This window comes from Aythya ferina, assembly GCF_964211825.1.
Source record: "Aythya ferina genome assembly, chromosome: 15".
NCBI classification, from domain to species: domain Eukaryota; kingdom Metazoa; phylum Chordata; class Aves; order Anseriformes; family Anatidae; genus Aythya; species Aythya ferina.
This window is the reverse complement of record NC_140314.1, coordinates 3,443,874-3,471,540: the sequence shown is the minus strand read 5'-3', so window position 1 is coordinate 3,471,540 and position 27,667 is coordinate 3,443,874. Positions and strand designations below refer to the sequence as shown.

The window sequence follows — 27,667 nt, the reverse complement described above, 5'->3', positions numbered from 1 at the left end:
TGATTTTTAAAAATATATAATATATAGAGCACGCGCACATACACCCACACAAATATATATTAGAAAAGGAAAAAAAATCCCTCTGAAAACTCAATCTATCAAAAAAAAAAAAAAATAAATCCACAGCCGGTGCGTTTGTCCTGTGACCACGTACAGTAGAAGACAGAAATCCCTTTTGCTCCCGTAGCTCCTCGCAGGCTGCTGAGGCTGGGGGAGCGGGGAAACACATCAGGTTTTCACAGTGGATTTGCTAGCGGAGAAGAAACCGCTCCTCCCTCCTCCCCCACAGAAGGGCTTTTTTTTTTTTTAATTTATAGCAAGTTAGGTTAAAACTAGGAAACACGTTACGAAGTCCATCATATATAGACAGAAAATGTACAACTGGCAGCAGCCCCCGTGCAAGTCGTTGGGTTTGGGGTTTTGGCTGACATCCCAGTGGGCAGCCATGGGGCTCGAAGGCAGCTCGGGATGCAAAGGTGGCAGCAGGGCCTCCGAAACGAGGGGTGTCACAGTGCGAGGTCTTACACGAGCCCGGGCTGGGAAGGGAGATGGAGCAGCATCCTCTCCGGCCGAGGAGCTGGGGAAGGCAGAGGCAGAGGCTGCGGGTGGTGTTGGATGGTTTCTGTCCCCACGTCCTCCAAAACTGAGGCTGGAGGCGGCCACCAGGGTCCCACTCGTCCACCCCGTCCCCTGGGGACGCAGAGCACGGTGTGGCTCATCCAAAAATGTTTCCCCCTCCACCTTCAAGAGGCCGTTGGATGGAGGCGGTGAGGGGGTGGGAAGGGGGTGCCAGGTCTGGTGCTGCACTGAAGGGTCGAACCAGGCATTAAAACGGCTTCTTGTGGGAACAGCGGTGTACCCAGGGAGCTGTGGAGCCTCCTAAAAAGCTGCCCAGGAGCCTTGGGGCAGAGAGGCAGGCACAGAAGGGACACAGTTTGGGGATGGGGCTTGGGGCAGGGCAGACGAGGAGTGCGAAAGCACAGCAGAATGTTTTCTCTCTGCCCTCCCAGTCATCAAAGGGGAAGAAAGGTAAAAAAAACTCTGTGCCTGTTGTGCCAGGAGTGATGACAGACGGTGCCTGGCCCCACTCAGGTACCATGGGCACCATCCCCTCGTTGTAGGGGACGTGCCTGGCACCCACGGGAAGCTCCTGAGCCTTCGGTTGTGGTGGCTTAGTCGGGAAGGTGTCGGCTTCAGAAGGCTCCTCCTGGGGGATTTCAGTTACGGGGCAAAGAGAAAAGAGACTGCAAGGGTGGCCAGGCCCGGAGACGCCCGTGGGTGGGGGAAATGTGATCTGTGCAAACCACCACTGACTCGAGTCCTCGTCGGCTGTGCTGCAGGGATGCCGGGTGGAGGGGACTGCAGAAGCCGTGAGCTTTGAGTTAGGAGTCTTCCCCGAGGATCTCTGTCACGAAGGAGGCCATGTCAGTCTCTTTGGTGTCGTGCAAGGTAAAGAAGGGGTGTTCCTGCCAACGAGAACCGAGACAACGTCAGTCACATCCCAGGATGGACCAGCCCAAAAGCAGCCCCCGGGGGATGTCACACAAATGGCCAGGGGGACACCAGTGTCCTCCCCAGGCTCCCGTGGACACCATCCCTCAGCACAAAGCTTAACGCTTCCAGGTTTGGCATTTCTGGGTTTAACCCCACCCAGGCAACCAATTTTTGAGGTTGTTTGCCTAAAGCCACCAAGAGCAGATAGGAGAGAGGGAGAAAGCACTTAGAAACTGACCTTAACACCCCTGAATTCAGCACACCCTTCCACTTCAGCCATGCTACACCCACCCCACTATGTGCCTGAAAATCACCCCCACCCCACACCCTGTTATTCCATTTTGCTAGGGCCCTTTATCCCAAAAAATGTTTCAGAAGTGAGACCGAGGCCAGCAGAAACAGCTCCGCACTTACCATAAGTTCTAAATAGTTCATTCGCTCAGCAGGGTTCTTCCTTAAGCTGGAAAGGAAAAAAAAAAAAAAAAAAAGAAAACACAAGAGAAAGGCTGTAGGATCTTTTCTCTCTCTCTTTTTTTTTTTTTTCTTCCCCTCACACCCTCGCCTCTGCATGGGGTCAATGGGATGGGATCTCCACTACCCAGGCACCACAACTCCTTCCCAAGCAGCTCTGAACCATGCAGCCCTACAGAGCGGCCAGAGAGGGAACTGCAAAAAAATGAGTGAGGGTTTTGCCACAGAGGGGACAAGCCAAGCAGCACGCAGCCTTGCTCTTGTCCCCAAGACCAGGGAAGGAGGGGAGAGGCTTCCCTGCAGCCGGCAGGCTGGGCAGAGCACCTCAAGGCTCACTGGAGCCCTGGCACCTCCCCGAGGGGCTCGGAGCACGCCAGGAGCAGGGGACACCCCGAGGGGAGCAGCTCTCCAGCTGCGGTGCCCACAAAACCACGGGTCAGCTCTCACCCGGTGGCACCCAGACACTGCCAGGGGGTTTGTTCTCGTTTCATTGCCGCTTTGCCAGAAACCACCACAATTTCAGCAGCGCCAATGGTGAAAGGGGAAGAGAAACCTCTGCACCTTCCAGCAGCCGGGGTGAGTCAGGACGAGAGCAAAACCCGCTGGGGCTGAGCTTCCTGCCGTGGCCGAATGCCAGCTTGGTGCAGGGAGGGAGAACCGGGCTCCAAAGCTGGACAAACCCAGCCCCACGCCTCGCTCCAGCCCCTGCAGACCCTTTCAGGCAGGTCGGGGGAAGCCACAAACCCTCCTGGAGACTCACCACTGCGCCGTGAAGTCCACAAACTCCTTGGAGAAGCGGTCGGCAGGCAGCTGGGGCGACGGCTCCTCCACCACTTGCTTGAGCTGCTGGAAGGGGGTGCCCCAGGACTCGTACGGGAAACGGAGAATGGCCAGCTCGATCTGGGGACAGGGACAGGCCGACGTGAGACATCGGGGTCACCTCCACCCCACGCAGCCCGCCGCCTCAGAGGCTGCAGCAAGCTCAGATTCAGAATGAAAAACCTCTTTCCTTACCAACAGTTCTCAATTTGGGTCATGCTACCTTTTTTTTTTTTTTTCTCCTCCTTTTTAAATACAAAAACCCAGAGGCCAAAAATACTTCCTTTTGAGGCCTGCTCAGCAAATTAATGCATTTACAGGAAGCAGACAAAGATATGTAAAATGGGATTAGTTTAAAAGATAGCAGCAGCGCGCACACCATGTCTGCGCTGGCTTCTCACCAGAAACTGGCCTCTGGGCTTCAGGGTGCTGCATGAGCACAAAAAACATCCACGAACCCAAAAAAAAAGTGCTAGAACATCATTTAGGAAGACTGCTGCCAAACCACTTCAGCTACTGGGTCCTTGGTACGAGTCAGCCCTGCTCCATCACCCACTCCAGCAGGAAAAAGCCCTTCACAGCTCCTGGGCATCTCCTGCCAAAGGTCAGCTCCTGTCTGGAGATGGACAGCAAAGCCTGGCAGGGCAGGACAGGATGGGAGGGATGAGAAATGTGCAGGGATGTGGGACAGAGCCAGGGGCCCCCATCTGGGGAACTCAGCTGCTGGAGAGCTGAATGAAGCCAGCAGCCCGGAAAGGCCTGGATTAGCCCCGCACCTCAACAGCCCTAAATTTGGCCGGTCTGAAATCAATCACACCCCTCCAGAAATAAAATAACAGGAAGCCAGCCCAGGAGGAAGACATTAAAGGGAATCAGGTCAGGGCTCCTTTCAGCTGCAGGCTGGCAGGCTTTCAGCAAGGTCCCCTCTCCCATCCAGCACTGGAAAGGTTCAGAGATGTCGTCATTGACACAATCTCCCATCCCACAGCTTCCTGCATCTCGGAGGAAAGCCGGAGCTGATTACATTCCCAGCCTGCTTCACAGCTGGCCAGCCAGCCCAGCTCCGCATGGCACAGGGGTACCAAGAAGAGGGGGCTCGGGTTTGGCACCCCGGACAAGACCAGCCAGGGAAGAGAGAATATTTGTCAAAATATCTGTGCAGCACACCCAAATGCCTGGACGCAGCGCCCAAAACAAAGGTCACAGCTAAGAGGGTGCAAGAAAAATTAATGAAAATAATCTAGCCCTAGAGAGAGAATCTCCTGGAAAGCAAGAGAAGCGTTCTCGGGCAGCATCCCCTTAAAGCCAACAGCTGGGATTTCCTTCGCCTTCCAGTGCCAGACGATTTCAGCTGTTTTGGAGGTAGATCCACCATCCTGTGCAGCTGCGATTTTGGAACTCAAAGCATTTCCCCTTTCTGTGGGCTGCTGCAAGCTACCCCGGAGGCGGGACTGCTGCAGGCCATGCACATCACCCCTTGGGGGGCAGGCAAATTCATCGTGATCCTCCTACCAGGCACAGCTAATACAGGAGGGGTGTGCTTGCAGGAAGGCTGCGAGCCAGCCACAGAGAACCCTGCTCCTTGTAACCAGCTCTGCCGACCACCTCTCCAGCCAGTACGAGGGGAACTGCAAAGCAAAGCCTTGCAGGTGGCTTTAAAAGCCAGGTTGGGGGATGCCTACAAAAGCCCAGTGGCCCTGAGTGCAAAGGGAACCACAACCCCTCCGTGCCCTGGTTATCTGCTCGTGCCCTGAGCTGTTACACTCAGAATTCAGCCCCATTTAGCAGGGGTGAAAGCCTCAGACCCCACAGCCTGCAGCAGGGTGGGAGCCCCCCAGCACAGACCCCATCCCACCCCTGCATCGCAGGGCACTGGCCTCAGCCTGCTGCCTTACCATGGTGATCCCCAGACTCCAGACATCCGACTTCACGTTGTAGCCCTTCTGGTTCAGCTCAGGATTTATTCTTTCTGGCTGTAAGAGCAAAATGGAAGATATTACGACTCTGTCTCGTTTTCCCAGAGCAAACCACACGCAGCAGAGCTCTGGCTCCAAAACCCAGGCTGGGTGGATTCCCCTGGGTCACGTCCCCGCGAAAGCAGGGCTTGAGGTTAAATCTACGAGCACCGATGAAAGCCATGTATTGTTCCACACAAACCCCACAAATGCTCCCCTCCAGCTCCTGAGCGTGACTCGCACCATCCCTGCCCCAGGAGCACAAGCTACCCACACACACCACGGATGACAGTGAGAAATTCACACTGACTTGAGAGCAAGGAATGAAATGACCCTGCCAAGAAAAGCCTCAGCATTTTCTAACCAAGAAGAGCAGCCCGTCCAACCACCACAACCAGCACCAGCCAGGTTTTCACCCTTCTGGGAAGGGAAGGTGGCAAAGGGAGAGCCTGCTGCAGGATTAACACAAACAGGAGGGTTTACAGGGAGGGTGATCCCTTCCTTGGAGGATCCTGCTGGATCAGGAAGCCCAGAGCGCTCCGTAATGGTTTGTATCTCAGGACAGAGGGGAACACGGACTGATTTTTAAGAGCAGCCTCTTTGGGCCAAGGCTGGACGGCTCCCCACTTACAGCCATGTACGGTTTGCAGCCAGCATCCATGGTCTTTGCGACCGAGTCCACCAAGTAGCCACTGATCCCAAAGTCACACATCTTCACGTGTCCCTCCTTGTTGATGAGCACATTGGAAGGTTTCACGTCTAAAAGAGAGAACACGAGAGAGCAGATGGGGCCTCTGCAGAGGTAGCGCAGAGCCTGGGACAACACAGGGAGGGAGGGGACCACGGAATGGAGACAAAACCCCACCGTGCTTTTATCAAAGTAAAGGTTGTTCCCAGGCAGGCCTATAACCCTGCCCTCCAGGCAGAGCAGGCCTGGAGATCAAAAGATCCTTACACAGATGAGATAAAATGCTGAGGAGCTAATACCCTGCTCCTTAGGGGGCATTTATACACCCAGCAGAGCCTTGAAAGTTCAACCCCTATCAAGTTCTCAGGACAGCTTGTCTCATGCTCATCATGAGCTGTCCACAAGGAGCTACATTAAGATGAAGAGCAGAGCCTGGGTGTTATGATTGTGTTACGATTCCCATCCGTGATTTGCAAGGTCTCCTTCAGCTCTCACCTTGCCAGAACTACTCAGCCAGGAAGTGTATGGGATTTTGTCCCCAAGAGCTGCCTGCAACGCATCTCTGTGCTCAGAGAGGGCCAGAGATGTCCACAGAAGTACAGGCAGTGAGGAAGTTGGTCATTATATTCAACCTTTCATCCAGAATGGATGAAGAAAACAACATCATGAAAGGAGATGCATGAAAAATACATCTCAGGAACAGGCCCTGGGCATCCAGGTCTGCCCACCACGGTCCCAAGTGCCATCAGATACCCCTGCAGGGGCCCCAGAGGCACAATCCATGTAATTTATAAGGTTAGCACTCCAACCACATCACACGAATCCCAGCCAGCACCTACCTCTATGGATTACGGACAGCTTACTGTGCAGATGCTCCAGAGCCCGTACAATCTGGTGACAAACAGAGCAGGAGAGAACTGTTAGACACACGCAGCACCAGCATTTCACTGTGAACACACCACCCATTTCTAAACGCTGCGTGTCTGAGCAGAGGACTCAGACAGGCTGCATTCAACCCCCATGAGTGCAAAACCCAGCACAAAGTTACACGTGAGGGGTGGCACGCATCACTGCAAGGCCTGGGGGGAGCACAAAAACATGTATGAACCCAAAAGGCACTCACAGACACAGCCATTTTCCCCAAAATGTCTTCAGGGATGGTTTTCTTCTTCTCTAGTACTTTCTTGTAGAATTTATCTAGGGAGGTGTCCATGAGCTCCATGCAGATCCACACGTCACCCTGCAGATAGAGAGAAAGCAGCTGAGTGGGAATTCCCTAGAAAACCCCAGGAGCTGAAGGGAGTGGTGGGGACAGACAAACAGACCCTGCCCCTTCCACCTGGGGCAAACTGAGCTCCCCAGGCACCAGCACACTGCCTCCACACCAGGCATGATGGGCACAGACGTTCAGGTACCACCAAAACTGCCTGCAACAGCCTCCCTAGCAGGGTCTCCCTGAAATCCAGCCCAGCCAACGACAACGTGGGGACAAAAGGGACCTGCTGCACGCTGCCTGGAGGAGGCAGGAGTTCAATTTTGCTGCATCTCAAAGAGACCAGCTTGGCTGAAGAAAGCCAAGGTGGCTTGAGACAGTTTTGTGCCTTTGGAGATCTCGCCCGGCCCCAAGGTGCTGTGCAGCCCAGCAGCTCCCCACCAGCCCAGTACCTCTCGGAAGAGGGCTCCGTAGAAGGTGACGGTGTAGAAGCAGTCGACCGTCCTCATGGAGATATCCAAGTCCATCAACAGCCTCTTTTGCTCCTGCGTGTTCACAGTCGCTCGAATCCTCTGAGACAAACATATTTAAAAAAAAAAAAAAAAAAAAAAAAAGAAGGTTTTGATGTAGGTGGAGTTTTACAGCCAGTAGCACCCTCAGGAGATGCCCAGATTCCCTTTTCCAGGCAGCTCCTTAAGGGATGACACCACCTAAGCCCAGGGCTCCACTCTTGGATTTCAAAACCTGCTTTGATGGAGCCACACCAAGCTGCACAGGGACACCGGAGGCTGCTAAAATCAGCATCCCTCTAACCTCCCGCACCTCTCTGTCCCCAGCAGAGCCTCTCTGCTGCCCTGGAGCTTCACGTCCCAACCTCCAGCCCTCTGGCAGGCAGCTGGGCTCACCTTCACGGCCATGATGGTGCCGCTCTGCGCGTGCCGGACTTTCTCCACTACTCCGTAAGCCCCACGGCCCAGCTCCGAAATCGTCACCAGGTCATCAGCTTCCACCTCGAAGTTCTACAGGAAGAGACATTAAAAAAAAAGAAATCAGACATGGGCGTGCTCATCTCCAAAGGCAAAATTCCAAGCTTGCATCTCTCCCATGCAGAGCGCTCCCAAATGATGGTGCCTACAGGATTCCAGCAGCTCTAGGCACCAGGCTCGGAGGAGATGGATGCATTTTTCACTCTGTTGAGCCCCCAAACTCACCAGGGCTCACTGAATTCTCCCTCTGAAGCTAGAGATCAGGAGTTTCATCCTTTCAGCCAGGGCACGTTGCCCCTGGAAAAGGCTCCAGCAGTTGGTGCTGGTCTGCCTGCTCAGGATGACTGCCCCAAGGGTATTTCTGCTGTGAACAACCTGCAGGGTTTCAGCAGCTCCCAGGCAGCTACTGGGATTCAGGATCGGCACCAGATCCCAGTGCCCAGTGGGGCATCCCTGCCTGCCCCCGTGTGACCACAAGCACACCCACGTGTCCGACAGCACCCAGCTTGTGCAAAGCTGCTCTTAGACAGGGTGGCACACGCCACAACCCAATTCCCAGCATCGGGCAGCTCAGGTTGTGCCTGCTTTCAGCACCTCACCCCGCCATCAGATAGCAGCCAGCAAGGCACAGCATGAGCTAGCACCAAGAAAAGAGCTCAGGCAGTGCAATGACCTGAACTTCATTTCCAGCTGGAAAAAGACAAACCCCCAGTGTTCAGGCAGCAGGGAGCGAGCGAGGCTGTGCACAACCCCCAGACAAGTTTCCCTAACCACGCGTTACCCTGTAATTGCCTGCGCCGCTGGGCAGGGCATAAACTGCTCGAGTGAGCCATGGGCTATTTTGGGAGGCTGCATTCATCGCTCCTAATAAGTTACAGACCTCCTTTCAAGCAGGAGGAACTTCAGCCAGCCTGCGAGTCTTCCTCCGGTCCCGGGGAAAAAAAAATAATACCAGGATGCCCAAGTGACCCAGCAGCCACAAAGGGTGGGAAAAGCGCACGCCGCGTCGGAAACACCACCCACGAGCTACACCCCGGGCAGAAAGGAGGCAGAACTCGCTGCTGGGGGGCCAAAATGGGAGCTGGGGCTGCCAGGCTGGTGGCTAGCCAGCTCCCCCGCCACGCTGGCCACGGGGCAGCCGGCAGCAAGCAGCGTTTATGCGAGCCAGATGTGGCTGGCAGGCGGCCGAGGCAGGGAGCAGGAGAGGTCTGGGGTTGAGCTCAGCGGTGAGATATGCGCTGCCTGGCACGGGAAGGTGCCAGCTCTGTTCCGGGCAGGACGGTGCATACAGGGATGTGGGGACCCTACAATCTCCCCCCCTGTATCCCGCTGGCCTGGGCAGAGGCACGGTACAGGCTCGCTGCTCCTGCAGCAGCCTCCAGGAAGGATCTCGTGGTGCTTTTCAGGACACGCGTTGTGCAGTTGTTCCAGGTTATTGTTGTGTGTTGGTTTTTCCTGGCATTTACCCACAGGCTTCCCCAGAAGCTGGTAGTTCCCAGCACACTCCAGGAACCAAGACGGCCCTGCCCAGGGGCAGAGGCGATGCTCCAACACAATCAGCATCCCCCTTACTGCATCCCTCACCCCCTGCCCTGCAGAGATGCAGGACACCACCTGCACAGATCAGATGGACCTGAGATCCTCCACCCCGTCACCCAAACCTTCCTCCATCCTACATCCTGTCACTCCAGCACCCAGATCAGACCCCTCCTGCAAATACCAGAGCCACCAGAGCAGGCAGAGCACAGCTGCTGAATCCCTTGGAGAAAGGCACGGCAGGGACAGCAGCCAGCACAGAGAGCTGTCCCCACGCTGCAGCACGCTCCCAGCGCACACGCTGTGCCCAGGCTGCCACACGGAGCCTCTCTCCCCGAGCTATTAATACACAACAGCTAGAAAACAACAAGGGCTGTGGGGCTGTGCCCTGGATCTAACCCAAGCTGCCTCCTCTCTCCCTTTCCCCTCCGTCCCAGCTCTCCCCAGACCCTAAAGCCTTGCACCGAGGGGCCCCGATGGTGCCCACGGAGCGAGCTGCTCAGCCTGGGAGGGAAGCAGCAAGGCGCAGGGCTGACCCGAGGCACCACCCTGTATTTTTAGCTCACTCACAAACAGCCTTCTGCAGCCCCAGGAGAGCCTGTAACAAGGGGATGAAATAAAAGAGCAGCAGTGGCTGTTTCTAGCAGCTCTTTTTTTTTAAATCAGGTCTCTCAAATTGGAAGAAGCAAAAAGAAACCGCGTCAGCACGTACCTTATCTCCGATGGTGATGAACGTCCTGGAGTCCAGGTTCCTCGGGGGCCTGCGAGGAAAAAGAGAGAGAAAGTCAGAGGAAAGCACAGCTCCGTGGTCCCCCTTCTGCAGGGCCAGGTTTTGTGTTCCTTCCAGCGCTTTCATCCACTGCTTTCCACCATGCCTTGTTGTTACGGGCTCAGATCAGCCCCCTCCAAACGCTCACAAAGGCTTTCATCGTGCGAACACCACCCACAAAGCATTTGCTAAACACAGCCAGCGAGAACCCCGGGCAGTCAGCGAGGTGAGGCATGCATCGAACCAGCAGGCTCCGAAACCATCCCCGCTCGGTAGGCGAGCCCGCGGATCCCCGACTGATCCCACGAGCTGTTCCCGTGGCAGAGCGGCTCGGCTGTCATGTTTTGACAGGCAGGTGTTGTAACAGGACAGCCACGTAGCCCGAAACACACGCCTAGGGAACAACAGGTAATTCCTCAGCCGTGAGTCATTTGTGTACACTCCACGGCCTGTTCCAGGCAGCCTGGCATGCGGAGCAGCCAGCATTTCACAGGGTCACACTTTGCACAACAGCACGCTGGCAAAAAAAAAAAAAAAAAAAGGCTTCCCTTACGGCTTTTTCCCCATCGTTGCCCACTTCCCACTACTGGTAGCAGGGTGCTTTTGGAGCAGACTTTAGCCTTTTGTCCCTCGTGCTTCGCTTCCGTGCTTTCCCCAGCTGTGAGCGTGTCGGATTGGAAATTGAGCAATTTGTTTTAGCCTCCTGTTTAGCTCCCGTCAGAGCGATGCAGCGAGCTCCAGCTTCAAGGAAGTGCTCGTGCTCATGAAAAAAGCCTTGCACTGAGCAAATATTTGCATTGCACCTCGAGAAGTGCAGAGAAAAGGGATCACAGGCACCTGGCAGCAGCCTCTACAGGAGTGCTCTGGGCATGCAAGCACCCTGCAGGCTCCAGGCGGACACCTTTGCCAGGGGAAATTCAGAGATATGAAGCCACGGGGGTAGGAGGTGGCTGCTGTGTGCATGCCAGGCTGCACGGCACTAACAGGGGACTTCCCCAGCTCCCCAGCTCACAGATCTGCCCTATCTGGGCTTTTAGGGAGTGAAATTTCCCCTCGGAGGATTTCACTGCTCTGCCAGAGCTGCCGAGGGTCTCTGGAAAGGGCTCCTGGTACAAGCAGGGCTGAGCGGCGGAGGCGCAGCCTGTGGTGTTTGGGAAGAGCATCACAGAGCAGGAATTTCAGCTGCCTGCTTTTCGTCAAACCCCACTTACGTTGTGTTGGCAACGGGCTGCTTGATGGGGACACATGTTATCCTCAGCTCCCGCTTCTTCTTGCTTTTCACTGGAAGAGAAGACGCACACGTGAGCAACTGGCATTTTTATTTCTCTGCCTTCAAGCATCCTCCTACCCACAGCCCCCCGGCCCGGGGGTGCACAGAAACCCTTTTCCTGGCCTCACACCTTGCACTGCTCCTCAGCCATCCCAAAAGCGCCTGTTAACCCCCTGTGACCATTAAGGGTTCCTCCTCTTTGGGGATTTTAATTGCTGGCGTTTAGGGGATGGGCTGAAGCTGCTGTTCCTGCTGGGCACTCACCTGGTTTGTGCGGCTCCAAGGATCCCTTGGAATCTGGAAGAGAGCAGAGACACGGGGTCAGTTTTGGTGCTCCAGAGCAGCAGGCACAAAGCACGCACCCCTCACGGCCCCATGTACCATCCGAGGAACACACCAGGAGGACAGAGGGGTGCTGGCACCCAGCCCCATCCCGGCTTGACCAGCCACAAGAGGTCCCCACGCCACCAGCCCTGACCTCAGCTCTGCTGCCCCAGCTCCTGTGCTCCCCGCCAGGCCAGTTTGGGATGCACAAACCCATTTATCAGGGTGTTCACAGCCCCACAGAGCCTGCTGCATATGGGATGGGATGGGACAGATCCATCACAGCTGCAGAAACAGGCAGGGAAGTGGCCAGGCCATCTCTGCTCCACGCTGATAGCAGGTTGGAGGCCACCAGACCACAAGCAAGCCGAGCAGTAACTAACCCCCACCCCAAATGGGGACACCCCCACGTGCCACCAAGGGAAAATAGCACAAAACCAGGCAGGAGCTGGCTGCCTCAGCACTGCTAGACACAAATTCAGGCCCGGTCTGCATGGGCTGAGAGATGGGAGAAGGCCAGGCCCGTCAGGAGCAGCCCTCAGGATGCTCTCCTGCCCAGCTCCAAACAGCACAAGGAGATGGGCCTGAAATGGGAAGGAGATGGAGCCCGAAATGGGATGGCCAGAGCCCTGCTTTGCTGCCCTGATCCCCTGCAGGGACAAGGGGCCTGGGGAGCTGTGTGAGAAGCAGCCCCATGAGGTGGGCTCCAAGCACGGGGCGAGCTTGTGCCCAGCTCCTTGTGGCCTCGTGCAGGCTCCCTGCCATGAGGAATGGCTCCTGGGACAAAGTCCAGCACTTCCAACGCTGCTGGGAAAGGGAGGGGAGAGGCGAGGAGCTGGGAGCTGGGCAGGAAGGAGGGGAGATGCTCCTGGATGCATCCTGCCCTGCTGGGGGGGCACCACGGGTGGGCAGCTTCAGCCCGGCTGCTCTGCACCAAACCCATCCTGCTGGGCTGGAAATGGGTCCCGGAAAGCTGACACAGTCCTGGCAACTGTGGGGTTTGATCACTGGTTCACAAACCTGCGAGGTTTCCCTTCCCAACCCCGCACCCGGCCAGGCTGGCAGATGGAGCTATAAATATCCCCGTGCACCCACTGAGGACACTGCAAAAATACCTGGTTGAGCAACGCCGGGAGCAAACACAAAACGGAGCCAAAGGAAAGCTGACATCCCCGTGTTCAGGCACCGCCTTCCCTCCCTGCAGCCAGCCCCGGAGCCAAAACCCGGGGGCTGCAGCATCCTCCTGCAGCCAGGGGGTGGGAGAGCCCAGGGGGCACAGGCTCCCATCCCACCCAGCGTGCTGCATTTAGCACATGGCTCAGGGATGCAGGCAGCAATCCAGGGATGCTGAGCTGCTGAACACCCACCCAACCAACCCTGCACCTCCTGCTCAGCCAAAAAAAAAAAACAGGTCAGGGCGAACCAAACGCCTGCAATCCCATGTCAGCCCCCCCAGCCACCTTCTGCCTGGCGGAGGGCGCAGCCACCAGCCAGACCTTCGCAGGAAGCCCTGAAACAACCCCCATACACACACACACACCCCATCCCGGCTGGTATTTTGCTTAATCTGTTTGCTCTCCTTCTCCCCAATCGCCATAGTAACCCCAGCAGGAGCACAATGCTCCCTCTGTGCTGCCCGCTCCCCCGACAGCCCCGCTCGCAGCGCGCTGACTCACGCAGGGTCACCAACGCAGCGGCCCCAAGGCTGTGGTGTCAGCCCTGATGGAGCCCCAGGAGCTGGCAGGAGGAATCTTGGGGTCAAGAATCGATGCAGAGCCTTGTGCCCGTAGCAGGGTTTGAGAGCACGGGTGGAAGGGTCAGCACGGGATGGGGAGATCCCCGCTGCAAAGTCCCCGTGCGCCGTGCTGGAAAACCACATCGCGTCTCCGTGCATCGATTGTACCCCGTGAAACAGAATTAGGGAGCCACAGAGCTCACACCCTCCCCTTCCCCCTGCTCGTGCCCAGCCCCTAAAAACATTCCCAGCTCCAGAAAGCACCGCTGACACCACGCTCTGCCCAGGCTGCTCACGGGGATGGAAAACCCAGCTCAGCCCATGCCTGCAGGAATAAAATCACACGGCTGTCCCCACGGGGGAGCCGAGGCAGGGATGGGGTTTGCCTCTTCCTGCTCTCCCCGTGTTTGCCACGGGGCCAAACTCCCCAGCATCCTGCAAACCTCTCCAAAAAGCGCTGGCAGCGTTTCTCCTGCTGCTCGCAGCCACAGAAGCAGCACAGGTCCGGCCGTGCAGGGGTGGAGCAGGCAGGAGCCACTTCCTCTTGAGCACAGCCCAGAAATAATTAAATTTCTTTTAAAAAATGAATAAAATAAATAATAAGAAAGAGGCAAACGGTGCTGTCCTGAAGCTCTGTGCACCCTGCTCGGGGTGCACACTGCCTGCTCGGGGCAGGCAGATGGTGGCCGTGGGGGACCAGAGCCCAGCACTGCTGTCCCCAGCACACTGCCCAGTGTCACCCCCAAAGCTGGTGGCAGCCCCAGAGCAGGACGCCCGGTGCCAGAGGAACAAACAGGCGGTGGGATGAGCACAGCACGACCTTGCAATTCAATCCCTTCTGCCCTGAGCAGGTCCTGGGGCAGCATCTGCTGTCGGCCCCCGCAGGCGGCTGCTCTCAGCTCCCTGTCACCTGCCAGGCTCTCAGCAGCTCGCCCCCAAATTTGGGACCCCACGGGAGAGCTGCTGGGGACAGGGGGACGCTTTCTGTCACCTGCAAGTCCTGGGGATGCACCAGCTTGTACCAGGGCACAGGGCTCTTGCAAGAGTCACCCACTGCTCGCGGTGACCTCAGATCGCTTCCACAGCAGCCAAATGGGGACGGGGCAACCTGGGGGCACGGCCCCATTAATCCGAGCCCCGTCACCCCCAGCCCGAGCCGAAAACATGTCCGAAAAGCCAAAAGCACGGGTCACACAGCACCGTGCATGCACCCGGGCTGGGGAAAATGAGCTGACCGAAGTTCCTAGCGCAGCCGAGCTCGTAGCCCACGTGACGCCGCAGGCACGTAACTGCATCCTTTATGCTAAGAAAGGCACCATTTCCTCCTAAAGAAAGAAAAAAAAGGGCTTTTTTCCCCCCCCCACCCTCATGCCACAGCCCGCACCAGCTAAGACCGGACACATTCATTTCCTGGAACTGCTCAATTCAACGCTGAAATCCTCCTCCTCCTCCTCCCCAACCTCAGCCCCATCCCGCTGCACCTCTCCCCGGGAGGTTTGGCCTTCCCACTCCGCCGGCGTGGGTGGAGAGGAGCGAACAGGACAACCTAAAGAACTGCAAATAAAGCTATTTGCCTGAGCTGACCTTTGAAATCAAACCTCTCCGAGCCTCCCCTGCACTCCAGGTGAAGTCCTGGAACACGGACGGACCTGCCGGGTGCAGGGGCTGCTGCAGGGGCTGCACGGTGGGGTTAGTGCTGGAGAAAGAGTTTGGGGGCCCCCAAATTCCCCTCAATCTGCAGACGGGAGTCAAACACTGCTGGGGAAGACATTTTGGGTGCCCCCCGATTCCCCTCGACCTGCAGACGGGGGCCAAATGCTGCAGAAAAGGCACAGGGCTGCAGGGTGGGTCCCAGCCTGGCTGCAAAGGAAGGGCCAAAAGAAAAAGAAAAGGAAAAAAAAAAGGATCCTCAAAAGGAAATAAAAAATAGAGGCAGGGTGCAACAAAGCAGAGAGGGGAATTTGGCTGCTTGGGTCACGGGAGTGGAAAAAGCTCCCTGTGTAAGCGGAAAAGCGGCGCTCAACCTGCCGAGAGCCATCACTCATCAGCCTGCAGAGGGGCTGCTGCAAGCCACCGCCGCCCTGCGCCCAGCACTTCTGCAAAAAGAGAAAGAGAAAAACCCAAGCAGGCTGGAAGAGAAGCCCCCACCGGCTGCAATGGGTGTGTAAAGGCTGCTGGAAAGCCCTGGGAACACCACCAGAAGAGGGACAGGCTCCTTCCCGGAGCTCTGCTGGATTTCTGCTAAGATGCCAGCGCTCCAACCCCGTGCAAAACATGCAAGTTTCCAGAGCTTTAAAAATAGATCCCCGAGCTGCACATGCAGAACCCCCCTTCCCGAGCGAGCAGAGGGGAGAAAAACTCCGTGGAGGGACCCCAGAAAAGTTCCACCGTCCCCTTTTGGCACCTCAAGCAGCCGTTCGGTCGCCCCCCCCTCCGGCACGTGCTTTGGAAATTGCAACACCTACCTTGCCTCTTGTCCATGGCTTCCCAGAAATGAAGAACAGAAACGGGCACGCCTGGCGGAAGGGAGGGATGGGGGAGCCGGAGGAGGGAGGGAAAAAAAAAAAAAGCCCGTGGGATCCGCTGCAGGGGCCTTTTGGCGAGCACCACGGCTTACCCTCGGTGGGGCTGCATGCTCGGAAGGTGCCAGCAGCCCCCTTTTTGGGGTCCCCGCTGCGTGCCGGGGGTCTGCGGCTGGGGGAGGCTGGGGGGGACGGCGCTGGCAGCGCCGCGTCCCCGCATGGGCAGCTGCTGAGGTTGGCCGGTCTCAGCTCGGGTTACACTTGAAAGCTCAACAGTTGTAAAAAAAAAAAAAAAAAAAAAAAAAAAAAAAAAAAATGCAGCGGGCGAAATAACCGCTGACGTCAACAGGAAGCTGGGGGGGAGCCAGCGCCGGGAGCCATCGAGGCGCAGGGCTCCCGCGGCGCATCCCCCGGGGGACGCCTTCGCCGCTGTGGAGGGTTCGACCCTCGGAGCCCAGCTCCCCTCTGCCATCCCGATCCCACTCCCCAGGATAAAAACCCAAGGGTGTGAGGCTCGCAAAGGTGCTGCCGTGGGCTGGGTGGGTTCTGTGGGGGAGCAGCAGTGCTCCTGCCATCCTGAGCCCCCCATCGGTGCAGAGCTTTGCACGGTGATGCCTGCAGCTCCATGCAGGAGCACAAAACACCGGGGTACAGGGGATGTAAGTGCTCGGAGGGGCTCAAATACATGGCCCTGAGCACCCACGCTCAGCCCTTTGGCACCCAGGGAGTGCCAGGCAGCACAAGGTCGGATTTCTTCGCGCTGCAGGTGCCCGGCTAATTGCTTTGCCACTGACAACCATTCCCACAACAAATAGTGCGAAGCTTGTTCCATCACAACGCCGGCTCCCAGCTCGGCAGCTATTCCAGGCTGACAACTGAGACGGCATCTCCGCTGGCCAAGTCCAAGCTGCCGCCTGGATTCGGCTGGGAAATAGCAAAGGAGAAGGACGGAGGCGTGGAAAAAAATCACCCCCGGCTCCGCCAACACGTGCGAGGATCGTGGCCGAGCCTCGCTGCTCTCCCCTCTTCTGCCCGGGTGGGGTTTGGAGAAGCCTGCACCGATGTCCCTGACCAAATCCGAACAGGTTGCAGCTTTGTTTTCAGCTTCCCTGGCAGCCTGGGGGGCAGATGCTGCAGCAGCTCCTTCACCTTCCCCTAATTATAGCAAACGTGCCTCCGCCGCGCGGGCTGCGCCGCCCCGCGCACATTTGCAGGCAGAAAAGTCAGAGGTCGAGGTAAAGGCGCATACCGACCTAATGAGCGCCTCCGATTTTAAATAGTGTTTATACAAGCCCCAGAAGGACTGCGGAAGATATTTTCCTCGGCAGCATTTCCACTCCCCGGGTATGGTTTCAAGCCGAGCTCATCGGCGCTGAAGGGATGCTGGCACAAGAGCTGCCCCCCAGCCCTACAGCAACATCCCCGTCCCATACAGGGGATGCTCCAAGGATCCCTACAACCCCTCGTGGAGCCTGTGCTGCCTCAGCACATCCCAAATGCTAATAAATGCCATTTTTTTTGGAGCCAGACCCATCTTTTTGCAGGTCCCGGGGCCACCAGCCCCGCTGCTGGGCTCTGAGCAGCCGAACCTCGCACGCCGGGCAGCTGCCGCCGCTCCCTGCCAGGCTTCAATGAGGGGAAGAGCACACCCTGAAAAACAGCAATGAGCTCAAGCAGCAGCCTGCCAGCACCAGGCCCTCTCCCCACCCTTCCCCTGCCCACCCGCGGCCTCTCCGAGGGCTGGATGAGGCCGGGGGCACCGGGAGGGGATGCACCGGTCTGGCAGCGGGGACCCAGGACCCTGCAAAACCCCATGGGCAGGACCACAGCCCCGATCCCAACCTGGAAGCTCTGTGAGAGCTCTGCTTTTAAGCAAAACCTTGGAATAAAATCCGATAGGAAAGGGATCAGGGGCATCTTTCTGCTCCCATCACTCCAGCAGAGCAGGATGGCCTGCGAGCACTGCGAGTGCCCAGTACCCCAAAACAGGGAGGGATTTGGGGACGGGGACACCAGCTGAAGCCACCGCGGCGGTGACATCCCAGCTGCCAGCCCTGGGCTGCCAGGCACACCCCAGCTCCGTGCAGCAGCCAGATAACAGCCCGGCCAGCCCACTGGCTCTGCTGCAGCTTCAGGAGGATGTCACCACCCAGTTACGCTCCAGTTGGATTTTTAAGGCTACCTGCATCACCCTAAGGGATTGGGGAAAGCAAAAACCAGCCACATTTCATTTTATGCTTTGTTCCCTGATGGCAGCTCGGTGTTCTGCAACACAGGGGGCTCTGCAGACTGGCTCCATGCTGGGAAACCCACAGGAGCACAGGCCAGGCTGCCCTCGGGGAGCGTTGGAGCAGCGGCCAGCTGGCACGGCACCGTGGCGTTATCGGACACGCTGCACCATGCCAAAAACTGTACAGCTGTGCAGCAGGACCTGTGCAAAAAACCTCTGCCCACCTCTTCGGAGCAGGCACGGGGCCGGGCAGAGCATCCTGCAGGGCTGCAGGCTCACAATCATCGCTCAGGATGGATTTTTTTCCCCAAAAAATAAAAATAAAAAGCAGTGGCAGTGGCTACACCTGCTCGGAGCTCGCCGTGCAGGCAACCACAAGCCACCTCCGGGAGCAGCACGGTGCTGGCGTGCTGCCACGAGAAAAAGGGCTGGGAGCAACCCCAGCGACTTCACGGGCAGGAGGAGAGGAAAAAGGAGATGGTGCTTCAAGAAAAGCCAGGAGGGAGAGGCAGAACTGCTGCCACCAGCTCTGCTGCTGCTCTGGTTCCTGAGCGCATCCTACCCGGCTTGGTGCAATTTCAAGTACCTCCAGTTAGCCACAAAACCCTGTAAAGTTGGTAAAAGGGCAAAGTATTGCCTCTTTCTGCTTTTAATGCAGAGTCTTAACGACTAAAAATAAATAAATAGAAATAAAAATTGCTTCTTTAGCTTCCTGCCATCCTCCCTCCGATTTATTTCGGGTGGGGAAAGAGGGATTTCATCCCGGCAAATGACACGGGTACCTGGGCTGAAAGTGGAATTTGTGGGGGGAAAAAGTAATAATTAATAATAATAATAATAATAATTAGGAAGTGCTCAATGTCTGCAGCTGCCTGCTCCGGGAGGGGGACAGAAGGAAAGGGAGCAGCGGGAGTGATGCCACCCGCGGGGACTGCGGGTCACAGCTCCCCGCTGAGTCAGGCCCAGGTGCACCACGAGGGCTGTGAGCTGGCTGCAGGTGCTGCAAACTCAGCTCGGGGTCCGTGAGTCAGAACAGGTCTGTCTGTCCGTCCGTCACCACCAGCAGCTCGACGGAGGCAGGGCTGGGAGCACCACAAGACCCAGATTCGGCTCTCCGGTGCCCAAACCTGCGCTCACGTCTGAAGACGCACGGGGATTTCTGCCTCGCCACCCTCACCTGCTGCCTTTGACCACGTTTCTCCCCCCGGTTACATCCATGCACGCGCTTTTCCGAGCTGAGAGGGAGGAAAGGAGCAAATTGGGGTGCTGCAAAGAGGCAAAACCCACCCCGTGATCGGGGAACCTCGGGCTTCGGCGAGGCGAGAGGGTGGAAACCGCCGCAGACAGCAGGACCCGCAGCCACCACCTCGCAGCCTCTGCCCCAGCCCTACGGACACCACCGGGGACAGACTGACGTCTGCATCCCAACCCATGTCCAGCTGCTGCCTGAGGCCAGCCCCAGCCGCTCAGCAGCTCAGGAAGTTAAGATTTTATATAAAAAAAGCGCAGCACGCTTGCTAAACCCCACATTTTTGCAGAAGTCGCCCGCAACCATTTCTCCTTTGCTCCTCCAAACTCCCCCGCTGCAAAGCATCACCCCCACGGACTCTCAGCAGCTCCACACCACAAAAAAACCCTTCCACGTGCCCAGCACCCACAGGGCATCTCTGGCTGATGCCCAGCTCGGGCAGCGTTTCCCCACCGCAGCCCCACGTGGCAGCCCCAGCGCAGGAAGGGCACAGCCTCGCTCGCCTGCTTCCGTTTCGCTGGGGTTTATTTAGTTTTTTTTTTTGCTGTGCCCTCCTCGCCCCCTGCTCAGGAATCGCTTATTCACACCGCACTGCGAGGTTTTTTGAGGCTGGGTGGAAATGAGCCCAGCAGGTTTTTGCTCTCGGAGGTGGTCTGAGACGTCCCGGGAAGGCAGCAGGCTCCGCAGAGGCTGTCCCGACACATCCGGCTCACGTCCCCGGGGCAGGAGCAGGCAGTGACTCAGTGCCGCCCAGCCTGCAGCTCGCAGCTTTTCCTGGGGCACGCTGAGAGCTTCCAAGAATCATTTCCATTTACAAAACAACGAGAAAAACGAAGAGAAAAAAAAAAAATCCCCTTTTAGCCCCAAAGGGCAAGGCTCAAATCAGCGTTTTTTGGGGGGGAAAGGGCGGCGCGCTGCAGGGCAGAGCATGAAATGGAGCAGAAAGGAGCTGGAAGGAGAGGTGCAAGAGGTGAAACCTGCTCGAGATAAGGGGAAGGCACGCGCTGGCTGCCGGCCCCGTGGCTGCCGCTCACGGCTTCCCTCGGCGAGCTGTGCCTGTAAAACCCCACGGGGAAACCCACGATTACCGAAGGCGAAATTCTTCGGGGATCCAGAAATGAAGGGCGAAGCGTTGCAGCAGCCTGGAATGTACACGGAGAGATCTCACGGACGGGAGAGGTGCCGGAGGAAAAGCTGAGTGGCCGCCTGGTTCCTCAGCAAAGCTCACGCGAGGCTGATAAAGAACTTGGATTAAAATGCACCCGCAATTTCCAGAGGTGCCTCCTCCAGACACCGCTTTGCTCGATGCCCAGGCATCCTCCACCAAGCCAGGCAGTGGCAGGGTGAATTAATACCTGCAAAAAGCTGCTGGTGGGCAAGAAATCAGCCTCTGCGGAGCCCAGGAGGACAACCCCAGCCGTCCACCAGCTCCTGCTGCTCACCATCAGCCCCCCGGTGCGCGGAGCTAAAGGTGCTCAAAGCCGAGCAGCCGCAGGGATCGACAAAAAACGCAGCCAGAACAGGTTGCAGAGGCTTTTCTGGGTGTAAACACGGGGTTTTACAGACAGGTGTGGAGCGTGGCTGGGTCTGCCACCTCGCTGCTCCTTTACCAGGTGCTCGGGAGGAGGCAAAGAGCAGCCCTGGCACCGGGTCCATTCATTTTCACCCCAAGCTCAGTTTGGCAGCATTTCAGGAGAGAAACCAAGCCGTCCGCGGCGGCAGGGGATTTTTAACTCTGCAGAGCAGCTTTCTTAAAAAGCCTCGCTGCCGAATACATCCGGTTCTTGCAGAAAGAGCCACGTCACTTTTAGGGACGAGCTGCACGGGGCAGCCCACGGCATGCAGCACCGTGGGCAGGGGACAGCCCTCACCCGTCCTCTCCTTTCCAAGCAGGGCCAAGCCTCCCCTTCCCCAGCGCAGCAAGATCTCTGTCCTACAGCAGGGAATGCCTCCCCCACACACCGTATTTGCTCTTTGCTACCTTTAATAGGAAAAAAAAACGGTGCTACTGAGCTGTGGGCAGCAGGAGATGGCACCGGCTCGGGCTGCAGGTGCTAAGAGCAGGACGGGTGGCCAAGGCAGGGGGGCTTTTCTGCAAGATTTGGGCTAAGAGGGATTTTTTTTGCACAGGACCGTGGTACCTAACCAACCTGCAAGCACAGGCACGCCAAACCTTCCTAGATAACCCCGTGCTCCCCTAAATAACCCCAATCCACCCCGTGTGTTTGGGATCCATCAGCTGCGCTACCACCCCCCGAGCACCCTCCCTTCCCACCCCTCATCTGCACGAGGTCGTGCACCACGGACCCAACTCACTCCAGGGCAGGGAGGAGCAGGGAACCCCCAGGACGAGCCCTCTCCAGCCCCAAAGCAGCAGCAGCAGCAGCAGGCTCCCTGCTTCCAGACCTGGCCGTGCTGGTTGCAAACCATTTTCCGAGCACACGTCCGCCCGCGGCCCCGGCAGGAAGCGGCACCGGTGTCACAACCACCCCAGGGCAGAAGCACTCGGCTGGGGCACTGCTGCTGCCCTTGCCAAGCTCTCCCGACCTGCAAATGCTGCTGCAGCACTTGGAGAAGGAAAAGGGGGCACAGCCTGAGCTGGAGGAGTGGTGCCCCCAGCTAATTGCGCCCAACATTTCGCCCTCTCGCCGCTCAGCGCCTCTGGAGAGGCACCAGCAGGACCCAACGCCAGCTGCAGGTTTTGTTTGCTGGAAATCTGAGACCTCCGGCTGAACAAAAAGCAGTAATTAAAAAGCTTTACCTTTCCTAAAATACACCAAAACGTCCGGCACTACCACGGCAGGGGAGCAGCCCGCAGCCAGGGTCAAACCCTGCGGCTCCCGGCACGGATGGATGCGGGACGCAGGCACCAGGCTCAGCCCCACGCAGCGTTTTTGGGCACGTCAACCCCACCAAACCACAGCACAGGTTAGCAGCCCCTGCTGGAAACTGTTTGTACCAAAAAGAGGCTTCCTCCTTTCCAAAAGGAGGGTGTTTTGTTTTTTTTTTTTTTTTAATTATTTTTTCGTGGCGCTGTAGGGGGCAGGAAGGGTGGATGCTCCGCAAACAATTTCTGGTTAAGTTTTGTCTCCTCCTCATCCTGCCTCCTCTCCCACTCGTGGGATGTTTTTAAAGGAAATTTATCCCTTAAAAAAAATAAATAAATAAAAAATAAGCATTTCACTTGAGAGGATGCAAACCTGGCTCAAAGCATGGGACAGACCCCCTTTGGCAGTGACCCTGCTGCAGCCTGGAGGGGACAGACCCCCCCAGCTCCTCCTTTTCCATGCTGAGAGCTCCCAAAGGAGCTGTGCTGGTGTTGTACCCACCTGTTTTGGGGACAGACACTCAGACGGGGATGAAAAGGCCATGGGGAGATGCAGCACCTCCCAGACTGGGAAAAAAAGACAATGAATTTCCAGTTCCCACCGTAAAAAATCCTCTCTGCTGCCCCAAAATCCCTGGCTAGGACTCGACCTGCACTGCAGAGTTTTGTCAGCAAGCAGCTGTGGGTAAATGGAGCTCCGTATGCACCCACAAGCAGTCCTGAGTCACGTCCGTAAAACCCCAAACTTTTTGTTGGGCGAGTAAAATTACCCCCAGACAACACAAGTTCCTCTCCCGGCTCTCCCCCCAGCGAGCGGCCCCGCCACCGTTAGCCCAGTGAAAGCAATCCTCTGACAAAAAAACCCACGTCCTCAGCCCCAAAATCACCGGGACACGACACCTGGGTACTAATGGAGAAGCCCCACAGTGCACGCACGGATTCTCTACAGCAGAAACCAGATTTGGGGCCAGGTTTGTGCTCAAAGCAACCCCTGGCTCAGCCCCACACTGCAGCCTGGGCCTGGGGAACAAAAGCAGCGGGTGACAAGCAGGAGAGCAGCCTTTGGGGCTGCCAAAGCACAGCTCAGCTCAATATTTATCACCTCCAGTGTGATGTTCTGTGGGTGCAAAGCAAAACCCTGGCTCTGTGGGTTCAGAGCTGAGAGCCCCCACGCTGGTCATGCACCGAGGGCACCGGTCGTGCTGCTAGCCCCAAGGAAACACAACCAGGTGGTGGTGACGGGCAGCAGATCCCATCCAGGCACCTGCCAAACCCTCCTGGAGGAAAATCTCTTGGCTAAGGGGAAGGATGCGCTCTCAAAGCGTGCCCACGTGTGGAGCCGCCCCTCGCAGAGCTCTCCAAATGCGCACAGGCAGCACCACAGCTCCACGCACAATTCCTTCCCGTCCTGACACCACGTTGGGAAAATGGAGCTGGACGGAGCGCTGGGGGCCTGAGGCAACCCGCAAATCTATCAATAAACAGGCAACCAAAGATGCAAAATAAGATTTTGCATATTCGGGCAACCATCAGGCTCGACGGCGCGAGGTAACGCAAGTGAAGGTTTCCCACACACACAGCCCTCACCCCGCGAGATAATTCGGATCAAGCCGGCAGCGGGAAGAGGAAGAAAGGCGAAATCCTTCCTGAGCTTCCCTAATCCCCGCCAGGTGTTTATCTCGCAAGCTATGTTTAGCACCGCGCGGGGAAAAAGGCTCCGGCCCGGCACCATTCCTATCCCGCGTGTCACAGGTGGCCACGCGCATCCCCAAAAACTCCGGAGGCAGGAGACAGCCCCGTGACTAAGCCAAGGTGACGGCAGCTGAGTTTTTGCGCGCATCGGTCACGGGCACGGCCAACCTGCGAGCCACGAGGCAGCCGTCTCCATTCATTGCCCCCATCACCTCCAGCAGGAGCACGAAGCCACCTGAATCTCCCGGGATAAATTCTAGGCTACATCATCCAGCCGAAGCACCAAAGCCACCCGAATTTCCCAAGTTAAATTTCAGCAGGAGTCTAAAGCCACCCGAATCACCCAGGTTAAGTTCTGGGCTACATCCAGCAGCAGCCCAAAGCCACCTAAATTTCCCCAAGTTAAACTCCAAGTTTCAGCCAGCGGGAGCCCGAAGCCACTTGAATCTCCTGGGTTAAATTCCGGGCTGCATCCAGCAGGAGCCCAAAGCCACCTGAGTTTCCCAGGTTAAATTCCGGGCTGCAGCTCGCTCTCAGCCCACCAACACCCCCAAAAGAGCAGCACACAACCGGCAAACCCTCCCCAGGAGCCAGCACATTTCAGGCAAAACCCAAACCGAGCCAAATCTCAGCAGCCAGCAGGGCACGAGAAGCGGGCACGAGAACACACACGCACAGCACCATGACCCCACGAGCGAAGCAGCCCCCCAAAACCCTCCCCGAGCTCACCTCGGCTCTCCATCCAGGCAGACAGACCCCAGGCGAGGTGTGGGCACGGCGGGGCTCCCCGCAGCCTTTTTATGAACCCCGTTGCAGCCCCGCAGCCGGGGCAGGCGGGAGGGAGGCATGCGCTCGTACCCGTGAGTCAGCAGCTCCGCTCGGCGCACCGTAAATCGCCGCTGATTCACACCCCGCTTACACAGCAAACAGGAAACTCAGGTCCACATTCCCTCCGTTTAAGACACGGAGCGTACAGAGGAGGAGGAAAAAAAAAAAAAAAAAAAAAAAAAGCCCCCAAAAAAATCAAAAGTCACGCCGAGGTGCGCTCATCTGCTCACATGGCTCCTGACTTCGAGTTTCCAGCGCATCACCGCTGCGGAGAGGAAAGCCCCGCGACTTCCACGCCGGCGGCACGAGCTCCACGGACGGGTCCCTGCTGCCCTCGGGGACACGGTGGCACCGCCGGGTCCCATGGGTGGCACCACCGGGTCCCACGGGTGGCACCGTCACCCACGGTGCCACCCACGGTCATGGGGGGCTCCCCAGGGACCCCCTCGGGCTGCCCCCAGCCACGCACGGCGCTCACTGAACCACCCCAAACCAGCGTTGAAAGAGAGGCAATTTGGGGCCATTTCTTCCAGAATAGGGTCAGCTTGTTGCTTTTTTTTTTTTTTTTTTTTTTTTTTTGCTATTTCCCAGCTCTACCAAACTCACTTTTTTTTTTTTAAATTTATCACCGTGCTGCACACACAGAGCCATTCACCCCTTACCTCCCCCCCATCCCATTATGACCCCACGACCCCCTAACCCCCTTTTTGGGGTTTGGGGATTTTTTTTTTTTCCCCAGCTGGACCAAAATCATCCTTTTTTTAAAAAAAATTATCAACATGTTGCAAGCACAGAACCCTTCACCCCTTACTCCCCCTCCACACCCCCTTACGACCCCACGACCCCTTAATACCCCTTTTTAGGGTTTGGGGATTTTTTTTTTCCCAGCTGGACCAAAATCACCTTTTTTTTCCAAAAAAAATATCAACGTGCTGCACACCCACGGCGCTTCACCACTTATCCCCACGGTGCTCCCCTACACCCCAAACCCCCCCTACACCCCCCCTACACCCCAAAACCCCCCTAACACCCCTTTTACACCCCATTTACACCCATTTACACCCATTTACACCCCCTGACCCCACGCCCCCCAGCCGGGCTGTGCCCGCAGAATGGCGTGGGCTGCCTGCAGCCCGGGAACGGAGGAAAAAAGAAGGGGGTCCCGGGGTCCCTATATCGGTCCTGGGGTCCCCATATCACCCCCTGTCCCCGCTCCTACCTCTGGGCACGGACATGGCTGGCGGCGGCCCCGCAGCGCCCGGGCAGAGCGCGGCGCCCGGCGGAGTCCGGCCCAGTGAGGCGGGCGGCGGAGGAAGAACAGCGAAAGGCGGGGCCCGGCCGGCGGAGCCCCGCCCACTCGCCTGCCGAAGCCCCGCTCCGATTGGTTGAATTGGTTGAGGGGGCGGGGTTATCTCGCCGCCCACCCTCGCGGGGGGAGTTTTATGGTTCACGGGCACGGTGGGCGGGGAGCGGTGACGCGGGCGGGGGGAAAAACGTGGCTGCCCCGGGGGTGCGGTGACTCACAGCATCCCCGCGGCCCCTCCGCGCGTTTTCCCCCTTTCCACGTCTCTCCCTTCCCCGCACGACCCCCCCCGTGCTCGGGGCTGGGCACACGCCACCCCCATGGCAAGGGGAAGCAGGGCAAGCCACCCGCCTGGGCTCCCCAAAAAATCCCGCTTGCCCCCCCCCAGGGCTCCCTGCTGGGGCAGGAGGGGTGCAGGGATGCAGGGATGCAAGGCTCAGCCCGGCCAGGAGCTGAGAAAAACCCACAGGCACGCTCCATGAAGCTGCCACCATGCCTGGGGAGCGTCCTACTGCAGGACATTCAGCAACACCCCCATCCTTGCACCCACACCCTTGTACCCTTGCTCCATCCTCGGCGACGTGGGGCACCCAGGGCTCTCCCCAACCCCTGGAAGGGGCACCCAAGGCTCTCCCCAATCCCTCGTCGCACCCCGGAGGAGAATCACCCACATATCTGCAGCCCTGATGCATCAGGCTCACCTGCCTGCACGTGCCTCCTGCCCTGGGGTGATGCAAGGGGCACCCCCCCGTGCTGCAGCCCCATGGGCACCTGGCCCAAGTGTGGGGACCGTCAATGGTGATGCCATCGTGTCCTCGGTGGGATCCTGCTCGGGGTCACCCATGTCCCACCAGCCAGCCCCAAGCTGTCCCAGCAGCGTCCCCACCATCCGGAGCCTGCTGTGAGTGCAATTTTTTGGAGGAAACACCTAGCACATCCCAGGGGGGTACAAAGGAGAGGTGGTACTCGAGCACAGTCATTCATGGTTCTGATCTGGGCTTTGCAGCGTGTTTTGGAAAGGTTCGAGGGCTGGAAAACCTGCCAGGAATACAGAAGGGAAGGGGCTGGGGGCTGCGTCTACAGGGGGCCAGATGCCTCGGCTGGACCTTTAACCCAGAAGCCACGGCATAACAGCCAGCAGCTGGAAATTGAAGCGAGAAAAGTTCAAATGAGAAATAAATTACAGGTTTTTAACAGCGAGCAATTATCTCCCCGAGAGAGAGACGTAGCAGATTCCCCGCCTTTCAAGTCTTTCAACACACGCAAGGAGCCTTCCTAAAAAAAAAAAAAAAAAAAAAAAGCATCTCGACCGCAGGGTTATTAGCGGTGACGCAAGGGCTGCCGGCTGCCCGTGTCATCCCCCGGGCCGGGCGAGCAGGCGGTGGGATCGGGATGGACTCTCCTGGCTTTTTGCCATCCCGATTTCTGAATCAGCAGCGGGGCTGGAGCTCCGGAGCAGCTGATGCGAGCGGGTTTGGGCTCGGTGGCTGCCAGTGTTATTTCTCCTGGCTGGAGCCGTGTGTGAGGCAGAGCAGGGGCAATCAGGCTATGACAGCTCTGTCCCAGTGTCCCAGTGTCCCAGTGTCCCAGCACCCCAGTTCGAGGGGTCCCAGACATGTCTGTGGATTGTCAGCATTCCTGGAGGAACACAAACACCACCTCTCCTTCCTCCTCTCTCCTCGGGTTTCCCAAATTGACTCCCTCCAACATCACTGTGTGCTCAAGGGCATCGGCAGCCCCTCACGGCCCCAAGCCG

At 57.5% G+C, this 27,667-nt stretch overlaps 1 protein-coding gene across 3 annotated transcripts; it reads right to left on the bottom strand.

Annotated features, from left to right (window-relative positions):
* Positions 1-25,930, bottom strand: MAP2K3 (mitogen-activated protein kinase kinase 3). 3 transcript variants are annotated; one of them, XM_084537021.1, is made up of 14 exons: positions 25,828-25,907; positions 15,726-15,776; positions 11,466-11,498; positions 11,143-11,212; positions 9,875-9,923; positions 7,546-7,659; positions 7,093-7,212; positions 6,551-6,667; positions 6,267-6,318; positions 5,371-5,498; positions 4,680-4,757; positions 2,726-2,865; positions 1,909-1,954; positions 1-1,466 (listed from the first exon to the last, which is right to left on the bottom strand). In XM_084537021.1, the coding sequence occupies exons 1-14, from the start codon at positions 25,841-25,843 to the stop codon at positions 1,383-1,385; spliced, it is 1,098 nt and encodes a 365-aa protein (XP_084393147.1). In that variant the 5' UTR covers positions 25,844-25,907; the 3' UTR covers positions 1-1,382. The 3 variants fall into 3 exon arrangements, with proteins under 3 accessions (XP_084393147.1, XP_084393148.1, XP_084393149.1); XM_084537022.1 differs by lacking the exon at positions 15,726-15,776 and having other exon boundaries at positions 321-1,466; positions 25,828-25,930; XM_084537023.1 differs by lacking the exons at positions 15,726-15,776; positions 25,828-25,907 and adding an exon at positions 24,510-24,547 and having other exon boundaries at positions 321-1,466.
* Positions 25,931-27,667: the final 1,737 nt, after the last annotated feature.